General features: G+C 41.6%; 1 protein-coding gene across 2 annotated transcripts in view; it reads left to right on the forward strand.

The window, feature by feature from the left end:
* rspo2 (R-spondin 2) overlaps nucleotides 1-24,816 on the forward strand; it is a 54,368-nt gene that overhangs the window by 1,479 nt on the left and 28,073 nt on the right. For both annotated transcript variants that reach the window (XM_064341081.1, XM_064341090.1), the window contains exon 3: nucleotides 23,874-24,062. In XM_064341081.1, coding sequence (XP_064197151.1) covers nucleotides 23,874-24,062 — 189 coding nt within the window. The remainder of the gene's footprint in view (nucleotides 1-23,873; nucleotides 24,063-24,816) is intronic.

Raw genomic sequence — 24,816 nt, forward strand, 5'->3', positions numbered from 1 at the left:
TTGAAAAAGAGATTTCAATCTCAATGGGGTTTTCCTGGTTAAATAATGGTTAAAAAAAAAAAAGGTTATTACTTAACATGGTCGCAATGTAACTGACATTGGTCAAAAGCTAATTGTTAATTTGAATGCATTCAACCGGTGTGTGTAGGCTGCGCCTGTCCCATATTCGCTTATCAATGACCAATAATTGTGTGCTTTCGAAATGATTGACAGTTTTTACGTTCTTCACACATTTTAGTTGGAGCTTTATTGCATTGTTTCTTAGAAACAGGGCTCGAGTGTGCTAAGCTTTTATTACGTCGTGTAGACCATTTTATATTCCGGCTGATCATCAAACTAGCTATTTCTGGCAAGCTCGTTCAGGGTAAAGAGGAATAGGCGGCAATTCCAGGATGCATGATGCGTGTATGCTGATGACTTTGTAAAAGCGTCTCGGTAAGTGAACTGCTCTGGATGATCTAGGCTATAGATACTAATGCACTCTGATTATAATAGGAGCTATAGAGGTGATAAGACCAAAGACACCGCCGAGAGACCGACCTATATCGTATCGATCCGTCTTATGTTTCGCTTCTGCAAATGAGACTGTATACCAATATTTTCTTTTAACCTTTGGCATCGGTAGTAGTAGGCTAGCCTATTATACCAAAAGCAACGCATTCCAAAAGACGCAGATATAACAGCCTAAGGCGCATATTATTTTTCTCTTCTTCGCTTACCACAATATCACTGTAGGTGGCCATGACCGAGCGATCAACTGAATGGAATTTTTATACATCATCCTTATAACTGACCATTACTGGCAAGAAACCAAGCAATGAATAAGGAAAGTCAATAAATGAACTTCAGATCAGGGGCTGATTGTTACATAATATTACACTATGTTAATTATTGAATGGGACATGAAATATTGTCTTAAAACGTTTTGAGAGTAGCTATGTTTTTAGGTTAGTATCAGAGGTTGGACAAACATCTCAATGCTAGAGTTTGGACAGTGTCACACAATGATTATCGCCTATTTGGTAGGATATGTGGCGTAGGATACCTATTACCCGTGCCTTCTCATTAGAGGCGGAATGGCATGTTGTTTAGATTTTGTAAGTAGCCTACGTTGCTACAGATGGTTTGCAGAGTTCCTTGGTTTTTAGCGATACGATCATAGTTGTCAGGACTATTTGTGCCAACAAAGGGTGTACTGTGTCTTTAATTAAATATGGAACTGCTTAGTGCAGCGGCGAGACGGTGTAGAACAGCTAGCATTGCTCTGTCTGTCTTGGAGCGCGGCTTAAGGAGCGGGTTGTGGGAGTGATTTAATGAATAGACGCTGAACCCACTGTCATATGAATTGGCCCTCCACAAGCCCCTAAGCTGGTTTTAATAGATCTTATATCCGCTGATTGATCTTTGAACAGTTGGCACTTGCATAACAATCGCCTCCGTAGAAGCACACGGATTTGACTAATCAGTACATGCTAGAACTTTGAATGAATGACTAGACGATCTGGGATAAGCGCAGCCTGTTTGCAAACTTCTCCACAGCAAGCCAATAAACTCTGCCGTAGCGTCTAATTATTCACCAGGCGCTGTAGAATCAAAAATGATCAACATGAACAGTAATAGCCGAATTATTCTTATTCTTATAATAATAATAATAATAATAATAATAATAATTAGTATTATTATTATTGTTGTTGTTGTTGTTATTGTTATTATTATTATTATTGTGGCTATTACTGATGATAATAATAATAATAATAATAATAGATGAGAATAATAAAGTCCTCCTTCTGGAAATACAAAGTGGAGAAGTTAAGATCTTTTTTTTTTCAATGGCGTGTTCCAGGTTTGTAAATTGCAACCCAATCGCAGATTTGATCGTATGCATGGGGTAGTGGGGAAACCTCTAGTCCCGCTGCATGTTTCCATCTGCAAATAATCAGCCGATCACTGCGGGGTACTGGCATCGAGAGCTTTCTGTTTTTCTGTTTTTGTATGAAGATTGTGTGCTCTCAGATGCGCGCGCCATAATATAATTTTCTTAATGGGATCAAACTTTTGGCACCGATGAAGTAGTTAATTTGAGGTAGTTGCAAACAACGCTGTGGGCATGCAGAAGTCTTGAATTCGTCTAATTGTGTGAACGAAAGTGGGTTTATCTATAGTGTTACAAGCGTCATCTCTTTCCAACCGAACTCACACATTTGACCCGCTAAAGTGTATCGAGCCAAACTGTAGGCATGTTATCTTAAGCTCTCTGAAGTCTTAGTTTAATTGTTTAGTTTGTATACTTAAAGCACTCCAAGTCACATACATTTGTTCCACAGACATTTCAAGAATTGGATCTTATGATTCCAGTGCACAACCATGGCCAAAAGTGACATTTAACATGCTTTGGCAGGAAGCCAGTCAGAGATTTTCTCCCATCCTTTATTTATCATGGCTATTGAGAGAACCTTATAAGAGGAGTTACTGTTCAGTGGACTCTGAAGTAGTCTAACATGTTTCTTGCCCTCCGACAACTATATTGCTGCAATTAAAAAAGTTATAAATCCCCATTTCATTTGGTTTAGTGTGCCATGGGGATATCTATTATTGTTTACTATGTTAAAGACACCTTTGACAGGTGACCCCAAAGTCCAAAAAACACTTTAGCCATTTTATCTATACTGTATTATAAAGGTGTGAAGGAAAGGAGTGTCCATGAATCAGCCTTGTATGACACTCAGAGAGGCTGAAAGTAAAATTTGATGTGCCTAGTGTGCTGGCTATATGGCCGAAACCAATCTGCTCTATTGCGGTTATTGTTCTGCATTATGAATCACAAAAAAACTCATTATATTTACACCTTCCCCATCTCTAAACTTCCACCCCCTAGAAAAGAAGCAATCAAGGCAGCAGTCCCTGCAATGATATCATAGCCAGACTCAACGGTATTACTTTTCATTTTTATTCTTTGGCTAATGATGCCACCTGCTGACAACATGAAAACAGAGGCCTGGTATAGGAGCTATACCTAAAAGAGGAAAAGTCAGATCTATGAATCCCAAAGGAAGGGTAGTGGTGCAGCAACTCCCTGAACTATGTGATTGCCATTACACAGGTTTAAGCATTTTGAACACTTTTTAGAAGGTTTCAATGTAAACACAGATACTGTTGTACTGTATGCAGTTGTACAATGCAATTGAATTCTCATTTGGCTAGGCAAAGTGGTGGAATCCTTACAACTAGATTTGAGGGCCTTCTTCAACGGGTAAAATGGTGTTTTTACAGGCATCTGGTGCCTCTCTGTACTGTGCTTTCCCAAATGGCACAGATTGGACAATTAAAATTAGGTACTAAAATACTGTATCTCCCTCAACTGTGGTTACTAAGTGAGAGACAGTTTGCTACACACCCACCCCCCCCCCCCCCAAAAAAAAACCCAAAAAAAACAGAAAAACCACAAAATGTTTAAAGAAAAAGAAACAACCTCATACTGTGTTTGAGGAAAAGTTGGTGTGATTGGAAGTGGCGAACAGCTCCGCTTTGTTTAAGATTAAGCACTGAGTCACTGTCATTCCTCAAACAGAGGAGGGGAGGGGGAATCCGGCTATACTCTGGATCCTATCCCAGTGTGGGGCCCTGGGAAACATGTAAGCCCGCCTAAGTCCCATGCTCCTGCAGCAAGAGTTGGGTGGACAGCACTGAACTGCATGCTGAGTCGGGGGGAGGGACTGATGCAGAAGTCGATGGGTTGTACTGGAGCATGGGGCATTATGGGACGCGGCAGGTTCTTCAGAATTGGTTTGATTGTGCTGAAAGATGGTACGAAATCTTCACTCAGTCGTTTCAGCACTGTGCAGGATGCGCTCGTAGCTACAGCGTGTACCTACACTCATGAGAGTGACCTCCTGTGTTAGCTCCTGTGTGCTGTGTGTCGGCTGGAGCTTGTTTCACGCCCCCGAGGGTCAGGTGCTTTTAAGTCACGCCCCCAAGGGCCAGGTGGTATTAATGATGCAGGCACTTGTGAGTCTGTTCTGTATCTGATTAACGAATCATGCTTATTAGACCAGACCCTAGATTTTGTGCTCCTGTTGTTTTAGTTTAGTTGGATTGATTCTTTTAGACGTTTTGATTTTTTTCATGTGAGTAACGTATTCCGTGTCATATCTTTTCTGCCCAGGTATTACAGTAAATTAAATAATTAGCTAACTGTGGAGAAACATAGAAGTTATGTGTGGTACAGTGTACCTGTTCAAATAAACAACATAAATAAAGTAAGTCATCCCTGCCAGTTTAACAGCAGATGTAGCCCAGTGTAGAACATTTTATGGACTGCATAACTTCCTGCTGGTATTGTGATGGATACCGCGTATCATTTGGAGCTTAGGATCAGGTTACCCATTTTATGAGTTCTGGGTAGGATGGGGTGGCCCCCCAAGCACTGATCCAGGAACAGCTACCCCAACCCCCAACCCTGTCTGTCAGCCATTTGTTTAAAGAACTGTAACTGATCCTAGGTTCGTGCTATGTACACTACTTTATGAAGTGCACCCCCCCATCTAGTTCCCATACTACAACAACTGATCCCCGGCCACCCCTGCTGCCTTTGAGAAGGTTACTGTGAGAGAGACCCGAGCCAGGGCCTTGAGTCCCGAAGAGGTCCCCTGAGAAGCCTCTCCTGCACGCTCATGCACAGACACGGCGAGCGGAGCACGGCTCTGCATTTACCGTAAGCTTACGGCAGGTCCCGAGTCGCTGGGTGCAAGTTACCATCGGACCCGCGCAGTCAGGGGCAATATAATACTTTGATTAACTGCCTGACAGGGATGTGGAGAGCTCCCAAAGTTTTTACGACTTGCCATTTTGCATTTGGAGACGGAGAAAAATGACTTGGGGTGGCATGGCTTTTAACAATCGTTTTGCTGTTGAGAAACTGCCACCCCTGTGCGACCGTGCCACATCTCACTTGCCATTCTTAGCGGTGACTGTTTTGTCATAGTTGGCGCACTTTTCCCCAGACCCGGTGAATGCCTGGGGCAATGTGATGGACTGGCACTGTTCTGAATGTTCTGTAGGATGATGACTCCCAGAACACAGGGCAGTGTTCCCTGAGTGTGACGGCAGCGTAGAGTAACGCTGCTTCTTAAGCAGCTCGACGGAGGTGTGTAAGGATGAGAGAAAGGGAAAATAATGTTTGAGGAGATCGGCTGGACGTGGCTGAATACAAGCAACGTCACCTGAGAGGGATTAAATCCCACCAAGTCCTGACCCAAGTCAGAGCTCAGCACTGTGGGATTGTGTTCCTCTCTTCAAGGGCTGCAGCTGGCTCCCTCTGTTCATAGTGTGTGTGTGTGTGTGTGTGTGTGTGTGTGGTGTATGTGAGAGATGTAGTATGTAAGTGTTGCCTGTGTTGGAGAGTGTTGTGCCTGAGTATGTACATTTGAGGGTGTGAGAGAGAGTGCATGCATGTGGGTGTGTAGTGTGTGTTCTTATGCATGCAAATGCACGTTTGTGTGTGTGTTTGTGTGTTCGCGCGCACATAAGTGTATGTGATTGAGAAAGTGAGTGTTTGTGTGCGTATATGTAAGAGAGAGAGTTTGTGTGCATGTGTGTGTGTATGCGCTCTGCACAGTCAGACACAGAATGGTTCCATATCTCCCACTGCAGTCATCAAGACAAGAAATGTCCTGTTCAGTATGTCTTTATTTGTTATATTTGTTATATTCATGTGGGTAGTTTAATTACAAATGTCTGGTCCTTCTGCAACATGGTGGCTGACACAAATAGACTTCAACCTCTTAAAACGTCATGAGATAAAAGGACGGATACTACAGGAAATATGGACCAACAAAATGACATAAAAATCAATGTCGTGACAGGAAAGGGCGTGCTCAATGTATGGCCTCTTCATCACATCATATTGACCAGTGCTTCTCATTCCTCTCAAGAGTTAACACACTATCTGGCTTTGGAAAAAGGTCTTCATTACATCAACGCCTAAAGAAATTTTGAGGCACTTATCCCACCTCAGAGCAGTGCAGGGAACTTGTATTCAATAGGATTAGTTAAAGGCCACATGATCGACTATGGATTATCTCTTTTTGTGTTTTTTTCACCCCAACAAAACTGCCATATCTTTCTCAGAAAGCCAAATAAGGATGTACAGGTTCTTTTGAAGGGCTTATATATGCATATAGGCAAAATCCCACATTTGAAGGATATATACAACAAATGTTAGCAATGGATATTTATTTGGAAATGTATGTAGGCTATTTCTCCTTGTACCTCTGAGGTAGCCTTTCAGCACAAGACAGTACTTCTTAAATAAGTAGCAACCGCTACGAGTGGGAAAGCTAATCTCCTCTTAAGTCCACTATAGAATCATGAGGTAGTGTAGGGGGTTGTGGTGGGGGGGGCAATAGATTGTTGTACATTGATGTTGACTCTCTGTCAGATAGCCCTTAAGATTCAGTAACCTTAGCTGCATTGACTTTTGCCAGTTAAATTTCACATTTATGGATACAAAATATTTTAATTTCAGTCGCTTGCAAAGAAACAATGGTGTGATCAAACAAAATAAATGGTACTTTGGTGCTAAAAACTGAAGGCAAAGTGGCATAATGGTAAAATTTAGAGTCTATTCATTAAGAATTTAGATTTAGGCTTTAAGCAGTAGACTTGAAACCTTAGATGTGTCGTTTACGAGACGAGAGAAAGATTGATTTCCAATGGATGTAGAGGCTGATTTTATAACACTGTTAAATCCATTTTCATTTATCATGGCGATACATTGAATTTTTCATTGCCCTTTTTTTGTTTTTTCTTTAAAGAAAATGTCAGGGGTACTCTATTCCACCCTTAATCATTGTCATCATAGTGTCCCATGTGTTAGTAAGACTAAATGCCTAACAGATGTTTTCTTTCCGGCAAGAATTTACCACTCTCTAAAAGCTCATTTTCGGAAATGTGAAATAAAATGGACCTAATATGTGTGCTATAATTTAGTCAATATATTATGCTGTGGTGATTAGAAACTCCAGCTGTGGACAAAAGGTTTAGTGTACCATCTGAGTGAGAGAGCATTTTTGTAACTATTACCTTTACCTAGGCATAGGAATTTTTTGTAATATGCTTTTAAAGCAATTATAACTTAATATGTTTTCTAATAAAGTTACTAAATATGTCAAGCCACTTTCCTTAATTTGGTCTGATAGTCTAGTTTATTGTGTGGTAAAACTCCATTGTGGGAGTCATTCCAAGCTGTGCTTAACACAATGAAGCAAAAAGAGGTACTAAATGACTTAACAGTCAGAGGAGTAGACTAGATGTTGAAAAGTGGAATTCTCTGGGAAAAGCACCATTTACAGCCTTCACCCTCCACCGCTGTCCGAGCAGCTATTAGCATATTTAGGGCCAAAGGCGAGCAAGTCAAATTTGACTCCGTATTGCGCTCTCTGCAAAGAACACATAGTACATCACGGACATACAATTAAAATTGTAATCTGAATTATGGTGACTGAGTAGGACAGTGGGAAAACTTGAGGTATCCCCCTGCAAACAAACATGGAGAATGTGGCAAATATGGCAGCTAAGCTAGTAATCCATTCCCATCCCCCTGCAGGCAGTTAAATTTAACGGAGTAGCGCTGCAGCTTCCCGGTCGCTTTTTGCATGAAGGTTGGATTTGTTTGTGGGGTTCAAAGGCGTGGTGGCTGATGCAGACATGAGTGCTTTTGGCATCCATCTGCAAGCATTGTTTGTGTGGGCATGCAGAAGGGGCACCGTGTGGGGGCGCAGAAGGGCTTCGCGCCGCCAAATTGGGAGCACATGGCGACGGGGCGCGTCACAGTCTCGAAAACCGAAATCAGAATGGCGGAGGTGCAGGCTGAGCACCTGACCCCCCCCTCCGACTACCTATAACTCCCTAGTGGTCCAAAACTGAGATGCTTCATGCCTTGTTGCCAAGGAGACCAGGAAAGACCTTGAGCCTGAGAGCTGGAGATGCCCCTTAAGGCTGGAGAGAGGTGTAGGAGGACAGGAGGAGCTGGCTGAGCATTGTGATGATATAAGGTTTTACCTGGAAGTAGCTTTTAGGTGCTGCTCTGTTACCCTAAAATGACTGGCTAGATTTTGTCTCTGGCATGTGCTGAACAAATGCAGCCTAAGCTGTTGTTCTAGCAATGACAAACAGTTGCTTATTTTATCTAATGGATAGATAAATAACTGCTGGCTGTGCTGCCTGTGAGTAGCATTGTGCATCAGCCTGCGCATCATTAATACCTGCGCTCTCTCTGCTGGGAAACGGCATCGTTTTGTTGCTTCCATTTTAGGCTCTTGATCGCAATTGTTCACCGTACATGTGCGTCTGTTCCCAGCGCATACCAACACGCTAATGTTTGTGAGTTTTCAGTGACGCAAGACCGACTACGTCTGGAGACCGAGTGCACACACCCCCCACCCCCCGCCTCCAGCCCGGATATTTACGCCTGCACAAATCGCTACAGCTACTCCAACCCTAATCTGGAGAGCTACTACACCCCCCCCCCACCCCCCACACCACCACGCGCTGCAGATGGACAGCGTTTTTCCTCTGCTTTTATGAGACCTCTAATTACGCTTACACACCACATCAAAATGGGCCTCAGCATGCAATGCCTGTGGAAGGCAGCGGAAGTGTGCTGGTCAGATGTAATGAACTGTCTCACAGCTCAGAACCGCCACTAATTTGAGAGTCCGAAGGACTCAGGAGCAAACACCCTGCCCCCCCCTCCCCCCGTCCATCCCACCCACCCCTCCGGTCCTGCTCAGGACCACTGAGCCGCCCAATGCCTATTTGTCCCGCCCACTCTGATTGCCGTGGAGCTGTTGCCGGTTCCGGGACAGGGCGAAGACGGCTTCAGCTCCTATCAGGCGGAGCCCGTGCTTTCCGCGGAGCTCAGAAGCCGGGCGTGTTTTTAATCAGGGCAGCAGATGGTAGTGATCACGGCGTCCTGATGCTCAGCTCATTGTCTTTCACAAGTTTATGGAAGGGTGCGCTTCGGATGCACACAGGTCCTCGGTGGTCAGCCCTTGAGAAATCGGGGGTGGGGTGGGGTGGGGGGTGGAGAATAAAAAATATATGTTGAGTGTGAACTGCAGCTGTAATGGTTGATAGTCCATGTTGCTGAGCTCTCATTCGGCAGCCGTGCACATCTTAAAGCGAAAGGGTCTCCGGTCTCATTTGACAGCACGACACTGCATAGGCGTGCACAACTGCTGATGCTGACTTAATTGGCTAATTAAGAGTTAACACACTGAAAGTCTGATGACAACCAGGCACACAGACATAGCCCTCCATGAAAGTAATTGGCGCGCCTTGTGTAACAGAAAGCAACATGGATGATTTCTTTTTTTATTGAGAACATACATTATTCATGAGTCAAGCCTCCAGGCACTGCATCTAAAGTGTTCAATTAGGTTCAATACGAGCATGTGTTCGATCCGATTTCCGGGCATTGAGCAGTTTAACCCTTGTGCTGCATTTTTTTTCTGCAGTATGTGGCCGCATTAATTGATTTATTCAGATCTTTACAAAATTTGGCCTTTTTGCTGGATCTTTGTTGCTGTTGTTTGTGACTTTGTTTCTGGAGTGTGCGCATTTGTGTTTTTTTGCTCTTGTATACAAATATCCCGTCCTCAGAATTTAATCCAAAAAGGGTTGCTGACATTTCTTGTTGATGCTCTGTAATATGTGAAACCCAATTTTCTTAATTTATAGACCACAAAAATAACTGTTTTGGACTTGTGTGGTTTGTGAGATATTAGTTTATATTGCTTGTTCTGTATTACTGAATGTGTGCATTTAAGGAGACCTCAACTGTGGCAAGTGCCCATATTTTCAAATCCATTCCCTTTTTTTTTGCTAATTCACTTTAAAGCACAGGCAATTAAATAAGTCTGCAGTAGGGAGCTTGGTGGAAGAGAGAACAATCTGTGAATATCTTTCTTTTTTCTTTCTTTTCTAATTACGGCTGTGTACTTGCATTACATTTTGGCTGACTTAACTTCAACTTGATATTGTTTTCTTTGAAGAGAAGCCATATCTTCCTAACAGGCTGTCTCTCCCTATATAAACAGCTGTCATTAGCATGATGAGTAAGACATATGCGCTAACAGTAGTTATGCGTGGTTCACATGTTTATTCACTAACAGATTTACAGTGCTGATTCTGCAATGGTCAATATGCGGCTGGGTAACATCAATAACACTCATGTGCTTGCCACCCTTGAATCTGGCTGTGAAGTTTACGGCTGGATTATAAGAAACAGTACAGCACTCTGTGTACTTCCAGTGGAAGGTCAAAACAATAATTTGTTCCTCTGGTGAACACTGAAGTAGCCATGTCAACCATGTTTATTTTTGTGCTGCTTAGTGGAGGTTCACCTAAGCATATTTTAGTTTTGCTAGCTTGCAGGTATGGTTTGTTTGAGAAGTAAAATTCGGGATGCAATATTATTTCAATACTTTTCTTTTCATGAACAGCCTGAATCACTGAAATAGAAGCCAACCCAGAGGACCTTAATCACACTACTGATATTTTCAGTACTTACTGTCAAATAATAGGTTCTGTGCATGTTGTTTAGTTTTCTTTTACTTTGTTAAGTAAAGGGAAAAATTGTTTGGAAGACCCTCAACACTTCTATGAAATTAATGGAATTTTCTAAGAAATCTGAGTCCACTTACTTCATTAGTAACTCTAAAAAAAGGTTACAGTATTCATTTTCTTGATTGATGAAAATAATTCTCTCTTGTAATGGATTATCTTGCCCAGCTTTTAAAAGCTGCCTGAAGCCTGCAATTTACGTAAATAATGAGTCTGAGGAAAAGAGAATTCTGTTGAGTATGAACAGACCAGGTCTGACATTCAGAAACTGAATTGACATCCCGTTCCTCGCCAAGTGTGAACAAGCCTAAAACTGGGTTAACACAAACTGCCATATATATACACTTGCTGATGCCAGGCCAGAGGAAAGCAGTTATCCACGCCCCGTTCCTCTCGATTCAAAACACTGACTGGCTAAATACGCAATAATTTCAACTAATTTTGTCTGAATTGCATCTCCAAACATACATTTTTCCATTAGAAGGATCTGTTTGCTTGCCTGCGGGGGCGTAAGGATTTTCCACCATCATCGGGTGAATGGAAACGATACGTTCATCTGGGGCCGGTGCGCCCATGAGGCGCGCTGGAAACCGCAGCGCGGCGAGGCGCGCACCGAGCCGGGTCTGTGCCAGCGTCTGCTCCGGATCGGACGGTGGCTGCGCGGTCGCGTTAGCGGAGGCGTGGAAACGCGGGCTTCCAGTCTCGCGGCTGCGGCCTCGCCGCGCCTTCATGTGGACGCACATGTGCGCCACACCTTGGGGCTGGTGACGGGGCCCGGCGCAAACGAGCTCGCGCGGCACCGCCGGAACCGCGCCCGCCAGCTGGCTGCGAGCAGCGCTCATCCCCGACCGCTTCCCATTTGAGCGCAGGTCACGCTGAGGCGAAACGCACTCTCCATACGCTCCTAATCCCAGCTTTACCCAGGGTACAAACAGTGCTTCTTACAATCAGAGCATTAGCTGCCACCTGTAGCTGTGCAATATCATGTCACGTTGATTTTAGTGACAGCGTGTACACCTGTTATGGAAGTTTTCGTTCAAAAGACCATATGAACATGCTCCGATGCTGTCATTATCTCATATGACTGGTTAACAGCTTCAAAGGCTTGACATGTTTAAATGCTGTTCTAATAACACTAAAAATTGTTCTGTCCTTTTATTTGACTGCAGTTCAGTCATTCTCTGAATTCCTCAACTAAGCACACATCAGTTGCATTGACTTAAACGTAGTAAGGACATCTCTTTAAGTACATTTTGTTCTACGTAATGCCCTTGTGAACAACAGTCAGTTTGACAAAAAATGGTTGTAGGAACTTCTTCCATTTCCCAAGGTAGAGTTTTGTTAATACTGATGTTGATCTGGAACTGTGTGATTTTACAAGAGATTTCATATGCAGTGTATGAGTTTTTCTTATTATTTCCCTGTGGATAGAGATTTCCAGTAACATATAGCCTTTTCGCTGTGCAAAGACCTTTGCGGAAAATGTAAAGGTCTTGTTTGTGGTGGGTGAGTGTGATGGACAGCTGAATTGAGTGGAACATGATGATTTCATGAAAGTCTAATAAATCTGTAACCAGCTCGGCGGGTTTTAAAGGACAGTGCTGACTGCGGATCGCAGCGAGCTGCTCAGAGTAAGACTTTCAGCCTGACAGAATAATGTGCTCTTTTTATTCGCTGGAAATCTTCTAATCTGGAAAAGGTGTATTTTCTTTAAAAAGTGGCTTTTCTAGACTGGTGATGGCTTGAATGCCAAAATGTCTGCTTACCTGCTTCATGCTGGCTGATGAATAGGTTAATGAAGAGTTTAAAGAACACTTGGTTAGGACTAATCATTTTTGAGTCTGTTTTTATGGTTACACACGCCAAGCTGGTTTCCCAAAATGTTCAAGATTTACAAATGACCATTTATAGTAATATAAATTATTTGTATCAATGTGTACTCGAGTGCAAGAGTACAATTCAGATGCAATCTTGTATGACAACAGAGGAATGTTATTAGAAATTGTTGGAAAATATGAATGAAATATTTAATGACTCAAATTTGAACATTTTGAATGATCAGGGCAGCGTCCAGCGTTTCACAAGCAGCGCGCACAAGTCGAAAGGCGTGTATTTTTACCGAACAGTCCTGTAAAATAACAGGAGGCATTCTGCTCGTGCTCGGAGAAGAGGAACGGCGTACGCCTCACGCAGGCACGAGACGGGTCCACGGAGCCACGGGATTGGGCACCGAGGGCTTTGATGTTGCCTTTCTCTTTTGGCCATGTGTGAAAACGAAACCCCGCCTCGCCCCTGTCCCCCTGTTGTGCACTCCACTTTTGACCCTCAGGATCACTTCAGATCTCCCACATGGGATGTGGGGAAGGGGGGGGGGGTGTATCTTGTTAAAGGGTTAATGGGGTATAACTGTGCAGCATGGTTCACATGCACTCGGGTGGTAGGGGGCCACCAGCGCTAGGAAGGAAGGTTTGAAGAACGGGTTCGGTTCACTTCTGGATTTTGGTTGGGGGAGGGGCGTTGGACAGATCAGAAGCCCCAGCATTCTTTGTTTTTTTATGTTTCCTGGCAGAGAAAAGCATTCTATTCATTTCTGTTTTTATTTTTTCTAAGATGTGCCCTGATTGGAAGGGGCGGGGGCGGGATGGCGGAGGTGGTGCTTGGCTCTTAGGAGAGTCAAAATATGGTGTGTAAAAATCAAAAGCATCTTGTCTAGTGTTTGTAATACCTCCAAATGCTCCCCAGACCTCGCCCGATCAACCTATCTGGTTGTCCTCTGGAAACACGTGGAAGCCACAGCCTACTCCACGGATATTTTAAGGCCTGTGATTTTACAAAAGCATGTGTGACCGAATTACTTTCAGGACTCGCAGCAAATCGGGATACAGGTGCGAAAATTAGGTGTGAGGTTTATGTGTGATAAATTACCAACAGGTGTGCTAATTTGAGTCACCCTCCTTTTTTTAAAGAGGAAAACACATTTCCTTTTCTGTCTAAAATGAACTTGGGGAGTTCCCCGTGTCTGAAATGCCTTAACACGCAAAACAAACTGAAAAAAGTTTCATCACAACTGACGACTTGAAGGTCGTTTGAAGTAATGATGATTACCTTGACAAATCACTGAAGGTGCTCACCACATCCAGCCAGCACTAATAAGGTTACGCTTATAGTAATTACTGTAATGGAACGCACGTTCTTGGCTGAATATGAACAAGGATTTCAAGTTTTCAGTTATGCAATTGTGTTAATAGTCGTGGAAACTGTGATCCAGTTAATGAATTAAGCTGTCAAAACAGTCATATTTTTGAATGCGGCAGTTGACTAAAGTAGAGAGGCCATTCTTTAGATTGTTCTGCTTGTGAGTAGATAACAGGTCTATTGTGGTGTAGTTGAAGAGCTGCTCCTGTCATGTATATCTACCTGTTGGCAGGGACCTGAGCTATCCTTGAAAGTGCCTGCAGCCAAAGGCTTTCGCACGCACTCTTTTTCATGGCGTCCGGGCCTCATCAGGATCATGTGATAGGGCTAAAATCAAGTCTGAATGAAGATTAAAGATCTTGTTTAGTTTTGAACATGAGGATGACATGCCATGTCAGTAAGCCGGACGTGCAGGAGCACAAGCCAGAGGCTCCAGGTCTACCATGCAGCCAGATCCTTTGTTTCTGGAAGTTTCTACAGTCATCCTTATTGCATTGTAACATGTTATAGCAATGTGACACACTGGCTGTGCAAGGTCATGGATCATAATGTTGGAGCCCAACATTTAAGGCATGGCTAAGGCACTATAACTTTGCCACAGCCCATCACATTGATTAATACTGAGAGAGACTGTGGCATATTTTTTAATAATGGAGAAGCTTTCCTCTCTTTAAGTGTCATCCAGTCCAGACGTTTAGTGACATATTGCACCAGGTATCCAGGTTTAAGTCAAGTCTATGACGCAATGCACTAATAAACCCCTGGAACCCATTTGTGCTTGAGGCACCAGTCATACATGCAGAAACCCTTGATAATCAGGGGAATTAAAACTGAAAGATGGAGAATACTTCCAGGTTGTCCCTAAAATACACTATGTCAGGTTTGATAATGTCCCTGCCAAGGTAAACCAGTGATATTTCACCAGTATGGCTTGGGTTGTTGGAGATTTGCTGGGAAGTATCCTGTGACTAATGAGGTTTTGTGTGAAGCAATCCCACAACATCAACATAAGGCAATATCTCGGTATGTGCCCTGTTGCACTGTTTATGGAAATGAAGCCTCTCTGAGAAATGGGCAAAGGAGAGCCAAACCTTTTGAAAACGAGATTGTGGTTGAGTGGTATTTTTATGGCGTGAACGTCTACGAAACGCGTGTATGAAAACCGGAGAGGTTTAACATCTTCCAGCGACCGAAAGGTGGCTGGTAAGCAGGACGGACGCTGGATCGGGGGTGGGAGGAAATTACATATTTTCCAAAAAGCACAGAGCAGAGCATAGCGGCAGGAACACCTGCAGTGGTGGCGACCGCGCAAGCGTCGCTGTTCTCACCCTAATGTTTGATCCCCCAGATACCTGAAAGAAGGAAAAAGTCTGCAAACCCTATTGCACCACATCAGAGACTCCGCAAACCTCTTTTGCCCTGTGCCAATGGAAATAGGTGTGGATCCGGATTGCCTGGTTCTTTTCCGACTTCCTTTGCTGCCAACAGGGCCTCATCGCTCACTGTTAAACTCCACAAGGTGCTTTAAGTATTTACTGCATTTGCCTGCCCAAAATTGACATAAATAGATGTATAAATGGCTGCTGTACTCAATGTGTTTTTGTTCTATGAACACGTTGACTTAAGGAGCAAGTTTGAAAAGAAATACTTGTGCAGACACGTGCTGCAAAATCATTAAAAGCAGTAGGATTATCGTAAATTATAAACATCTGTATACAGTGCAATCTGTTAAAGTAAGCTGAAAAAATATATCCTAATCTTGACTATTTCCAGCTGTATAACAAAGGCAAGTCCAAAATGTTTTCTGCTAAATTAGAACAGAAATGTGCCTTCAGCGCTTAGGCTTGGGTTATATTTTTTTCTTCCGTTCTTATTTTTGACAGAAGTGAGATTTTCAAAACCGTGACCAGTAAAGTCATAGGCACCAAAATGCGGGTGGTTTGATGTAGCTTACATATAGCGACTTTCACAGTGCGGAACAATGAACAGTAATCACCAGGCTTGTTAAAATCAGGGCAGTCTGAAGTTTACAACGAGGAGTCGTTTTTTCCCGCCACTTGCAGTTTGGGGGTCTGTGAGGGTAGCGGGTTTGCATAGCATAAACCAGAATATGGTTTAACTCAAAATGGATGTTTGTTTCAGAAAACCAGATCCTTGGTTATTGTGTAACACCGACAGAGTTGGACAGTCTGCTTTTCTTCAGTGCAGAAGATGACATGGGCTGCTGGGACCTGCTCATTTTAAAACGTGTGAAAATGGGGGAAATGGTCTCTCCTAATGATATGTGATTGGATAGAATGAACAGAAAGCTGAAAATCATTACTGATGGGGAAAAAAGAGACAATAATCGCTTCAACATTATGAAGTAAAGTATACATATATGGTTCTGTTGGTGAGTGCAATTTCCACCACATAAGAGGAGAAAACCTCATAACCAGCCTGTGGCTTTGTAGCTTACAAGGGCTGAGGTTTCCCTTTCACAAGCCCAGTATATGTATGTATGTATGTATTTATATATATATATATATATATGTGTGTGTGTGTGTGTGTGTGTGTGTGTATTCTAAGTGCACTGGTCTTCAGTGATCATGCATGTTTCTTCTCCGCCTGAATGTAAGCTGCCTTTTTTGGGTTAGTTCAATGCAGGTATGAGCGAATAGACAGTTGATTCGATGTAAAGTACATGGGTACATGAGAATTCCATTGCTTGGCCTCTTTAAGAAGAATCAAATTGAGAGAAGTCAGCATCACTATTTAACTGACATGTCAGCCTCCCTATTTTGCTGGAACAGTACGTTGCACTGCTGTGAATTTCTGTTAGTTGTCCATAATTTGGATGAATATTAATTTTGAGTAAATTGGCTCAGATGTCATTTTGGTCTGTCTCATTATTTAGCTAGCGGGGTGTCCAGTCGGAGAGCACCCTAATATAACATAAAGAGAAAATAACCCTTGGCAGGGTAGCTTCCCCTGCAATTCACCCGCGAACTTTATGGCAAAACATCTGTCCGCCACACGGTTAAAACAAATTGAATAAATACAACGACGAGGCCAGATTGCTTTTTCATTACAGTTGATGACTCTTAGCAAGATTTCTGGGGAGAACATTCAAATTTCTCACATAAAAGATAAGTAGTTTTCATTTTAATGGTTTAAAAGTAGCAAAAGCTTTTAACGAGTTGCCATATGATGTCATCGAAACCATTTGTGTGTGAGAGTGGCACAGGGTTGCCAGGCCCTTTCACACTGGCTCTGGCAGCAATGGCCAATGCTTCTTTTTTCAGCCATTAAGTGTACCTGAGACTGCAATACCCACAACAAAACTAATTAGTGCAGTAAAAACAAACTTCCAGGCCTTCCAGTTCTATGGAATGAATTGCTTGCAGTCGAAAAACAGCATCTTCTGCTGCATTCTGCATCTGTTTTGGATGAATGAAGGATGGAAATGCCTGCTGAAGTATCCCACGCTCACCTGAATAAACAACAAATACTTCACAGCGACTGGGAGAAATGGTAATAGGTGGCTATGCTGTAGCCAAATAAATTTCTGTCTGCAATAATTCCTAGTTATTTTTTTCTCAGATACTGTGTTCTCTGGGAGCTGTGGTCATTTTGGATGGCTTGGAATAAGTTATGGTTGGCCTTTATGGCTGTTTTGTCAATTGATGGCCCACAAATGTGGATGTATTGCAGTTTCTGAGACAAATTCTAGAACAACAGCTATACAATTTAAAGCAGTACATGCTGACTTGCAGCTGAGGTCACCAAAGAAAGAGGCAACTTTCAATTATCTAGCAAACCAGAAAACACAATTAAAATCCTGTAGTGTCTTCTAAAGCAGGGTTCACAGTTACCCTTTTCTGTAAGTGCAGAAGCTGGACTTAAAAAGGGGGATTAACAGAGTCGTGTTCTGTTGTGTATAGATGTTTGTTTTATTAATGAATCCTGAAGGTCGGTTTAATACTTTAAAGTCTAACTGGGGTCTTCAATCCTCTGAGGCAACTATATAGACTTTAAGTGGAGGAGTTGAGCAAGCTATCGATTGCACAGATGATGCTGAAATGGAAACTGGATATCACATCATAAAAAATAAAAACTTAACTTGATATCCAACCAGACCTTATGATAATAAATGATCCTCCATTTGGTATGTGTCTTTGAGAGACCTCAGTAATAATAAGGCTAGTGTTAGAAACAGCACAGGCCCTTTGTTCAAAGGAACAGTTCATTTATATTTGTCCTTATGGAGATTGAAAATGGAGTGGCTAATCGATGACTGTTTTCTGCAATTGTTTGCAATTCAGTGAAAAGCCTGTTGCTTTACCTTGTCATGCAGTAACACTTGATGCTCCGCACAGGCATACAAAAAAAAACCTTTCCTTTGGAATGCCAAATTAAGGCTTTCCGCTGTAATCTAGAAAGAACCCAAAATTTCCAAACCAGACCAGACCACTTGGATAATTTATTTTTCTAGTGTTATGTAAGTACATTGCTATAGATGCATTTTATTTATTAGACACTGGTGGTTTCACAGTTATACTCTGAAGCATGCAGTGATTTGGTGTAACATAAACGAGGCTCAAAAGTAACAACGCTCAGTATCACTCAGTATCTTCACCCATGGAACATGTTGAAGATGTATCAGAGGGCTGTGATGGCTGGTATGCTGCTAGGGCACTCTGTAACTTTGAGTAGTTAATATAATCAGGCTAAAAAGATTATTTTGTAATGTCAATCACTGAATATAAAGAAAGAATGTGCATCAAAAACAGTAGTACAATTTGCTTGAACTTGCTTAACCTTGGAGTTATGGAAAAAAATGGCATAATGGTTAGATTTAGGTCCTCTATAAACATTCAGAACTGATGTTTCTGAATGTAACCATACTGTAACTATATTGATAAAAAAGTATCACAGTAATACAGTACTGATCTGGTGATATGATTGTACAGTGTTTAAATGACACACAAATTACTGAATTTCTTCATAATGTGCTGCAGAGTTTATATTTGCTTTACGAGATGCGGTCTTGGGTTGAAAACCCTCAGAAGTCAGCCTGTGCTTTAGTGGGTGGTCACTGCACAGCATACAGAGCAGTGCAGTCCACAGCCACCCAGTTTTACATTGTCTGTAGTTGGTCCAGGTGCCTGCGGATCCTCAGATAGACCATAGACTTAGCAAATCAGAGTTCCTCTCTTACTGTATCTGTGGCTTTTGTTGGGAATGCCTTCCCCAGACATGACCCTGACATAAAATCTTATAATAGCTGTTAAAAAAAAGCTTTACTGGTCCGTTGTGCATTCCCCTCTTTTATCCGTATATAATTGTAGGATGTGGGATCCGTGTGATCCAAACAGCGAAAGTCATTGTATTTTGTTTGTAGTTACAGTCTGTTGTTTTGGGCTTAATCCAAATCTGTTGTGAGATTAACTCAGACAAACAGTCTTTTATGAAATTTTACAACAAAGTGAAGGCCAGGGGGTTTCGGGTGGGGGAGGGGTGTAGATGGGAGTTGGGGTTAGTGCCAGAAATGTCACGTGGTTGCCATTAGCACTGGCTTCAGGAAAATTAAATTAGAAATATTTCAATTTTTTGGCCAATTCAGTGAGTCATATCCCAGCCCCTGGTCCTTGTCACATTAGAGATGAGCTTAGTGATGGCCAAATCGGCTAATTACGTTATTGATGTAAGTTTCCTGTGAACGTCTGAACTTGTGCGTCAAGGCTTTACCAACTAGATTTAGCAGCTGATCCTGTGGCAGTGATTGATTAATGAGCTGAGTATAATTAAAGCTAATGCAGATAATCACCATCACTGGTCAGATGAGTCACACATCCCTCATCAGAATGTAATTTCAGACAGCTAACGCAGAACACTGATGTTCAGCTCAGGATCTGGATTCTCAGAAAGGCACCCATTTGTTTTTTTTTTAAAACAGTTGTTCTAGCAGTGGTCCGCAACCCTGGCCCTGGAGAGCAGCAGGGTCTGCTGGTGTTAGTTATCAGTGCTGGTCAATTAAAGCAGCTTATTATACTGTTTACTTACTTTGTTTCTTGGATCTGAGTTGGTTGCTGAACAAAACAACAATGAAAAACCAGCAGATTGTGTGCCCCTCCAGGATCAGGGTTGAGGACTAGTGGCTTAAAAGCCCGATAACATCAACACTGACGGTTTTGTTGTCGTTCCCAGCGTGTGGATGAAAGTAACTTTGTTGTGTCCCCTTCTGCTTTTATCTGTCACTCTTAATATGTAGAGTTCTTACAGAACCTAGGGACACTGTCTGGTTGTGTGACAATCTTGTAAACACACGATTGTTGTGTTCTTCAGAATCAACACGGCCATGGTGAGCATACTATACACCCATCACTCAGGTTTTCAGCCTGCATCATCTTTCAAAGGTAGAAAAAAGCAGTTGACAGGAATAAAGCGATTCTGTGTGTGCTAAATTCTGAACCAATGGCCTTGGTGAAATAGTTGTGCTGTACACATTTATTGGAAACTGGCTTCTATCAACATTTCCCCTTAGCTTTCAGGTCAGAATTAAATGTAATTGTTAGTTTTTTTCATCGCAAACAGCTTGGTAAGTTCAGTGATCATCACAATTGTTGAAATAAGTTTGCATTGAATAGATTACCGTTTGAATTGCAAAGACGAATGTTCACTGAATCCACGCCAGTATATAATCACATGCAGTATTCTGAAATAGTCCTTTTAGTTTAAGCAAGTCAATGAGTGGCACTGGAATTAGAAGGTGCCATGGTAGTTGCCCATAATTGTCAGCAAACCTAAAATGGAGATAATGATGCTAAGATGTTCCTCCTCTGTTTTGGATGGCAAAGAAAAACAACACTTCATAGTGAATTCAACATGAATTCTAAGTAAATATACAGGCCTGCATCAACATGGTGATAATATTAAGTTTCACAGGATGGAGCATTATGTGCCAGTTTTCCATTGCTGTCAGTTTACTGTAAATATGGCCTACATAACTGACTGCGTGACTGTCATATGGATCCACAAAAATGCCCCAATTCTCTTCCTCTACAGACAAAGCAATGACAATGAGCACAAAGAGGAATATTTGCCCTCCCCCCGGATTAGTATTAATAAAATCCCCTTAATAATGACGTGTCACCTTGGCTGAAGTTTATGCTCTGATGTCTATCCTATCAGAGGAAGATTTGGAATCATGAAACTAGAGAAAATAGGTTCAGACATAAGTTGTTTGATGTCTACCTGAGGAGGAAAATCCCTGGAACCTAAGACTTGATATTTAGCCAAAAATATGGAGCGCGCGGTTACACAGTACTGTTCCTACGCACATATCACTGACATAGTTTAACAGCCTTTTGGCTGATAAAGCTCTGGTATTATTGAAATTTTGACACACTGAGAGACACAAAAGGCTTACAGTTAGCAGTTTCTTGGAAGTCCTGGGAAGTGTGATGATGTGCACATATGGGTTAAGAACAAGCTGGATGTGACATTACACATTGAAAATATGAACGTCATGGACTATTTCAAAACAGGCCTGACTTGATCTTCTTCCTCCATGTATACTATTTGTATACATTGGCTCAACACTCTAGCTAATTGCATTCTTTTGTCAAACAGTATTTTAATATGTGTGCAAATGGGATAAAAAAAGTTACTCTGACGAGCCTGAAACGGCCAAAACAGCGGAGTTGAGCGACAGCCCCAGCGAAAGATAAATTGCCAGAGAACCCATCCAGCGCCAATCTGAATTTGATCAATGAGGTGTCAGTGTGCGGTCACTCTGGAGACGAGCAGATCGGCACCATTATCACTTAATTTCATTCCCGTTTTTGCATTTCGAGGCAGAACTCAATCCCACAGACCCTCCTTTCTTTAACTTCTGCGCTGCGTGAGTGGTGCTGTATCCATGCTGTGGCAGAGCATAAACCTTAAGTAATATATGCAGCCTGCATTCTCCACCGAAGGAGCTGTTCCAACTGGTTGTAAAATGTAAATGTGTTAAAGCTCACTATTTGATGACAGTTGATTGTTTTAATGCATATGGCAGACAGACCACATTTTATACAACGTGTTGCACCTTACTCAGTAGAAGCTGGAAAGGCTGGAATCTTAATAAAAACAAGTATTCTCTCAAACTTCAATTTGGTTCAGTTAAGTTTAGTCTCTAATATTTCCACTTTTTACACTTTGGTCCAAGTTGTGGCTTTCCTCAGAGAATGTAAAATGTCTTGCCATATAAAATATAGTGATGGGGGAGAGCACCAGATGTATTGTAGCTGTGCAAAATGTAGACTATTGTACTATTGTTTCTGAAAATAACTGGTTGCTGTTGTTTTAATGGTAAGAGAACGTAAAGCATCCAGCCAGGCTAAATGAACAATCTTTACTCTGTATGTTACTACTGAATTGCTTTTTTTATTTTTGTTGGTCTTCTTCTCCCTACTGTAACTTTATCTGAACTTCTGGGGGCTAACATTTGGCTCAGATCAACAGCAGTGTTTCTTGTTTGGCATTATTGTATGCCCAAGAGCATTTCCTATGAATAGGAGGTTATGGTGTAGCCCTGCATGTTCAGAAATATTAGTCTGGGACATGTACATTTTACCTGTCCCTTTGTTTGCTGTCAGAAATTCAATCTGGCCATACATTGACATGGCTTTTGTCAATTTCAACAAATAATACAGTTAAGTTAATTTAGTATATAAATTATAATTTATGGTAATATATATGTTCAGTATTGGCCTTTGCATAACTAAACTTTAATGGAGTTTATGAATTTCCAAGACTCATATCATTTTGTAACATGAGTCTTTTGGTTTTGACTGTTTCATGAGGTTGTGTGGTTGTCTGCTAACTTAAATTGAACTCTGATATTATGTGGGTATGATATTATGTGACATTAAGACATGAACATTAAACATTTGCATTATATATGAAATAGATATGAAATCTGAAAATCAAAATCAAAATCTGAGACAGTGCAATGAAGTGTCTCAGGACAGCTTGAGAAAATTTGACATTTCTAGTTGACTGTGAAATTGAATTTTTAGCAATGTTGTGCAGTTGATCTTGTCTTTCCAATGGTAGTGCCAGTGGTCATGCTAACCCATGGAATGCTGTGTCTTTAGAATGTCTTCAAAATCTGTGTTTTACAATAATTCACTTGAGTTCTGATAATAATAACTGTAATATGCCAACTTACAATTATAACACAATAAATTTATGTTGTTCATAATTTTATTATGACACTTGTAACAGAAGCAAGATGAAATATCTGGATTAGTTGGATGAAATAAGATACAAATTATGTTTTTGGCATTCTGATCAAAACACATTTTTGAAACACAGACTAATAATATTTTTTTTAAACCCTTGGAGCGATATCTGTTTTAATTTACTCATGTTGACCCAGGTAGCTAGAGCGTGACATCTCGTTTTTGACTTTTCATTCAGATGATGCACTTTCTCTTTGAACCTTGCAGTGCTACCAACGGCTGTGTAAATATTATGATCAGTAAACAACACAAATGTCAGATGCCTAAAGATGATTGGCTCACAGTAACAGGAGAAATTGTTTTGCTCTGGGTCAAGTCTGGGTCATTGCCTGTTGTAATATTAAAAAAAGATCTTGGAATATCTGCATTTATAAAATGCAGAGCATTTTTTTTCCTGCATTTTTATGTTTTGTTGTGTAAAAAAACCCCCACAAAATTCTGCATTGACACAACCACTGTAGGGTAGGCTTAAATCAGCCATAATTTTTTGAGCTACTACTCTAGTAGTTCCTTCCAAAAAGGTCCCATGACCCGACAAGATACCAGTTGTGGCCTGTGAAAGATACATATGTCCTCCTTTGCTCTAGATCTACTGTAGTACTTTGTGGTCTTTAGAGTGTGAAACTGTCATTCGCTTCCTGGTGACCGACAGGCTCTGCAGTGGATTAAGTGGCATAGATAGACTGTTGTCAAAGTAGTAGATAGATTGTTGTTTTCTTTTAGTGCAGTGGGACAAGTGGTATGTGCCTGTATGCTAACACGCATCTTTGCTCTTTTTTGCAGCTAGCTATGGAGCGTACCCCATTTGCAAAGGCTGCTCTGTTTGCTCCAAGGATAACGGGTGCCTCAACTGCCAGCCAAAGCTGTTCTTGTTCCTGCGGAGGGAGGGGATGAGGCAGTATGGGGAGTGCCTCCACGCCTGTCCGTCTGGATACTATGGATTGCGGGCCCCAGAACTCAACATCTGCTCGAGTAAGTCCCATGTACATTCTTTCTAAGTCAGTATCAAAAAATGAACACAATGCGAAGGAGTGTAGGGGCCAGGTGGTGTTACCGGCAGCGTATGTTTCAGATGTAGAATGCTCAGTGCTTTCAGTTGCTAGTTGACCAAAATTTAGGATGAAAAATCATTTCTGGGCTTTTTTCTCAGATGGTGCTTTTCTCTGCGTACAATGCAGTTAAGTACAAGCAATTTATTTAAATTAAACAAAACTGAAAACATCGTAATGCATGCAAGACACTCTTTGAACCAACTTGCAATTTCATTTTAAGTCAGTGATCCTGCTGTATAAGTTTGATGGGAAAAAACTTGAATTGCATATGAACATTCATTCATTTTTATTTTTTATATTGGGTTGTATATGAAAGTTGTCCACATGACTGATATTCTAGAAGTTTTATACGTCTGTGCTTGGTTAGTGAAATATGGAAGAAAGCAGCCTTTACATATTCATTTAACAGGCGTGTTTCAGTTCACTAACTTAAAACAGTCAACATTTACTTTATTTACACCCTCCAAGTCAGGTTTTATTGATGGGAAACAAAAGAGAAAGAAGAGACCTCATGGCTTTCAGTAAACAATAATACAATAATTCAATGAGCTAAAACATTATACCCCCTCCCCCCTACATACACACACCACATACCCACAAATACTTCACCATCTTGTAACTTTATTTTAACATTGAATGGGGCTTGAAAAAAACTGCTTCATAGGTTTATAGAA

Source organism: Anguilla rostrata, chromosome 1 (genome assembly GCF_018555375.3).
Source record: "Anguilla rostrata isolate EN2019 chromosome 1, ASM1855537v3, whole genome shotgun sequence".
Classification (NCBI taxonomy): Eukaryota; Metazoa; Chordata; class Actinopteri; order Anguilliformes; family Anguillidae; genus Anguilla; species Anguilla rostrata.